Consider the following 2,968-nt stretch of genomic DNA (forward strand, 5'->3'; position numbering starts at 1 on the left):
GATGTACAGTAACCCACAGCAGCCAATAAAAAAAAAAAAATCACATCTTAGACAAAAGTGAATGTGATTGGCTGCGGTGCGTTATATTGCTGCACTGTGCATGACGATCCTTTGCGAGCCTGTCCGGGTCTGCGTTACGCCGCCACATTGTGCGCACACGGGAGTCAGTGACAGCCGGGAAAGTGAACCCGTCTCTCCCCCTCGGACGTGTTCATTTGCATGTTGCAGAGATTGTTTCCTGGCAGCAGGTTTTCCGGGTTATCGGACTCCCACGTAGAACACTCATTAAAATTCTGGAACGTTGAAGTGAATGGCGAGGCGCCGGGCATTGGTCCAGGGCTGTGCTATGGGAGAGTCGGGGGATCGGCAAGCGTCAATCTGCCGCCGATGAGCGCAGTTCCCAACGGCGATACATTTGTGCTGCTGCTTCTATCGCTACAAAAATGTCAGAACAACTCCAGCGGTAAATTAGCGCCGTGCGGTATCGCGTCCGCCAGTCTCGGGTCCATGTGACCTCTCCGTATTCCTGTCATGTGACATCTCCGTATTCCTGTCATGTGACATCTGGTACTGGAGAGCGCGAGATAGTTCCGGCCGCGCTTTTCTGAAATCGCCGTTCACGTCCGCTGAGATGGAAAGCAACGTTCGGGTCCTTATCTGTTGTTACTTTTGTGTCCTCAGACTCCAAGTTGTATCAGACGAGTGAGCTGACCCCGGCCTATCCTGAGCCCAGATACACCACCGACTACTTCATCAGTGAGTATTAATGTCCGAGCCCCCCGACCCGGAACACGCAGCACAGCACAATGGGATCCGGGGCGCAGCAGAGCGCACACAATGGGATCCGGGGCGCAGCAGAGCACACACAATGGGATACGGGGCGCAGAGCGCACACAATGGGATACGGGGCGCAGAGCGCACACAATGGGATACGGGGCGCAGAGCGCACACAATGGGATCCGGGGCGCAGATAGAGCGCACACAATGGGATCCGGGGCGCAGAGCGCACACAATGGGATCCGGGGCGCAGAGCACACACAATGGGATCCGGGGCGCAGAGCACACACAATGGGATCCGGGGCGCAGAGCACACACAATGGGATCCGGGGCGCAGAGCACACACAATGGGATCCGGGGCGCAGAGCACACACAATGGGATCCGGGGCGCAGAGCACACACAATGGGATCCGGGGCGCAGAGCACACACAATGGGATCCGGGGCGCAGAGCGCACATGATGGGATCCGGGGCGCAGAGCACACACAATGGGATCCGGGGCGCAGAGCACACACAATGGGATCCGGGGCGCAGAGCTCACACAATGGGATCTATTTAGGGTTGACATTTGTTTGATCGTTATGTTGTCAGCCATGCGTTGTATCATTTGGGTGACATGCGTCCTCCGTTGCAGGTTATGGAAGCGAACATGCACAGTGCGTTCCCCCCACGGAGTTCTCAGAGCCCAGCTTTATCACAGAATCCTACCAGACCCTCCACCCCATCAGCTCAGAGGAACTCTTGTCTTTGAAATATGAGGCGGAATACCCCTCCCCCATCCTGAGGGACCCCCTGCAGCCCGACTCTCTCCAGGGAGACTACTTCACTATCAAGCAAGAGGTGGTGTCACCGGACAACATGTGTGTGGGGCGGATCAGCCGAGGTAAGAGGTGACCGCAGACTGTACTCTGGTCTCTGACAGCCACGGCCCATCCCGAGTCCGAGAGACACCTTATGAGTCCATACGATCCGCACACCGAATCACCTTCAGAAATGGGCGCCGCGGTGACAGAACAATGGTTGGCGCCACTGAATCAAGCGTTCGCATCACCGGCAGGCCGAAGTTATGCAAACCGCAGGGGCATTTACTGCCACAAACCTGTGACGCAGCATTTGTGGGCCGCAAAGGGCCCCTTCACCAAGGCAGTAGTGACTGCCTGCTTCCCTTTGATAAAGGAGTCCTTCGCAGCCAAGTTTTGGTGCGCTGGTGATGCCAACGTTTTATTCAGACGTTTTATTGGCAATGCCGGGGGCCCCTTTTATGGATCTGTATTCACTATAAAGGGGCCATTGTAACTCATGTTCTGTGTGTTGGTACAAATGGGTTTGCCTTTTAATGTATCACAGCGCCAATGCACGTCCTGTTCGGGCAAGGCCGGGGCTGGCAGGCAGTTCAGGAGGCATTTGGAGGTATATGGTTTCAGGGTGGGGTATGGTGGAGGGGACATTTGGTGGTATACAGGCCCATAGGGGTAAAATTAGAGGGGACATTTGGTGGTACATTGACCCATTGTGAAGTTTAGCAGGGGGACATTTTAAGGTGTACCGTTCCATAATAGGATATCTTAAGGGGACCTGTGGTGCTGTATGGGCCCATAGTGGAGTACAGTAGAGGGGATATTTGGTTGTATTTGGTTTCAGGGTGGGGTATGGTGGAGGGGACATTTGGTGGTATACAGGCCCATAGGGGTAAAAGTAGAGGGGACATGTGGTGGTATATGGGTCCATAGGGGTAAAAGTAGAGGGGCATGTGGTGGTATATGGGTCCAAATATACATGACAGTGACGGGTGACATGCGTCGGGTCTGGCCGATCACACGGGCAGCGGGGAAAGTCAGGTCTGAGTGTCGATAATTTGGCATTCGTGTTGAATTTGGGGAAATCTAACCCACAAATCCTGTGATATGAAATATTTGATGGAGCCCCTAAAGCTGTATAAGCAGCGCTATGTCCCCGGCCACACACGTGTCCACCGTGACAGACATGACCCATAAAGAGCGTCACGTGTCTGCGTCACCCACAGCAAACACGCTCCGGCTGCCACGCTTGTCGGGCAGATTGTGACATGAAGGCAAGCAGCTGATTGGTTGCTGTGGGCGATAGACCCGTTCCTCTGAGTCGATGCCGCTAAGCGGGGGTACCAGAGATAGGACTGTGACTCTGCCGCAGGGGGGGGGGGGGGGGGGTTGTTT

General features: G+C 55.0%; 1 protein-coding gene across 1 annotated transcript in view; it reads left to right on the plus strand.

Annotated features, from left to right (window-relative positions):
* Nucleotides 1-2,968, plus strand: part of ETS1 (ETS proto-oncogene 1, transcription factor) — a 24,769-nt gene that overhangs the window by 3,548 nt on the left and 18,253 nt on the right. The window contains exons 3-4 of the mRNA XM_018573404.1: nucleotides 682-756; nucleotides 1,411-1,659. Coding sequence (XP_018428906.1) covers nucleotides 682-756; nucleotides 1,411-1,659 — 324 coding nt within the window. The remainder of the gene's footprint in view (nucleotides 1-681; nucleotides 757-1,410; nucleotides 1,660-2,968) is intronic.

The sequence above is a fragment of the Nanorana parkeri genome, unplaced genomic scaffold (genome assembly GCF_000935625.1).
Source record: "Nanorana parkeri isolate BGI_ZX_2015 unplaced genomic scaffold, ASM93562v1 scaffold2365, whole genome shotgun sequence".
Classification (NCBI taxonomy): Eukaryota; Metazoa; Chordata; class Amphibia; order Anura; family Dicroglossidae; genus Nanorana; species Nanorana parkeri.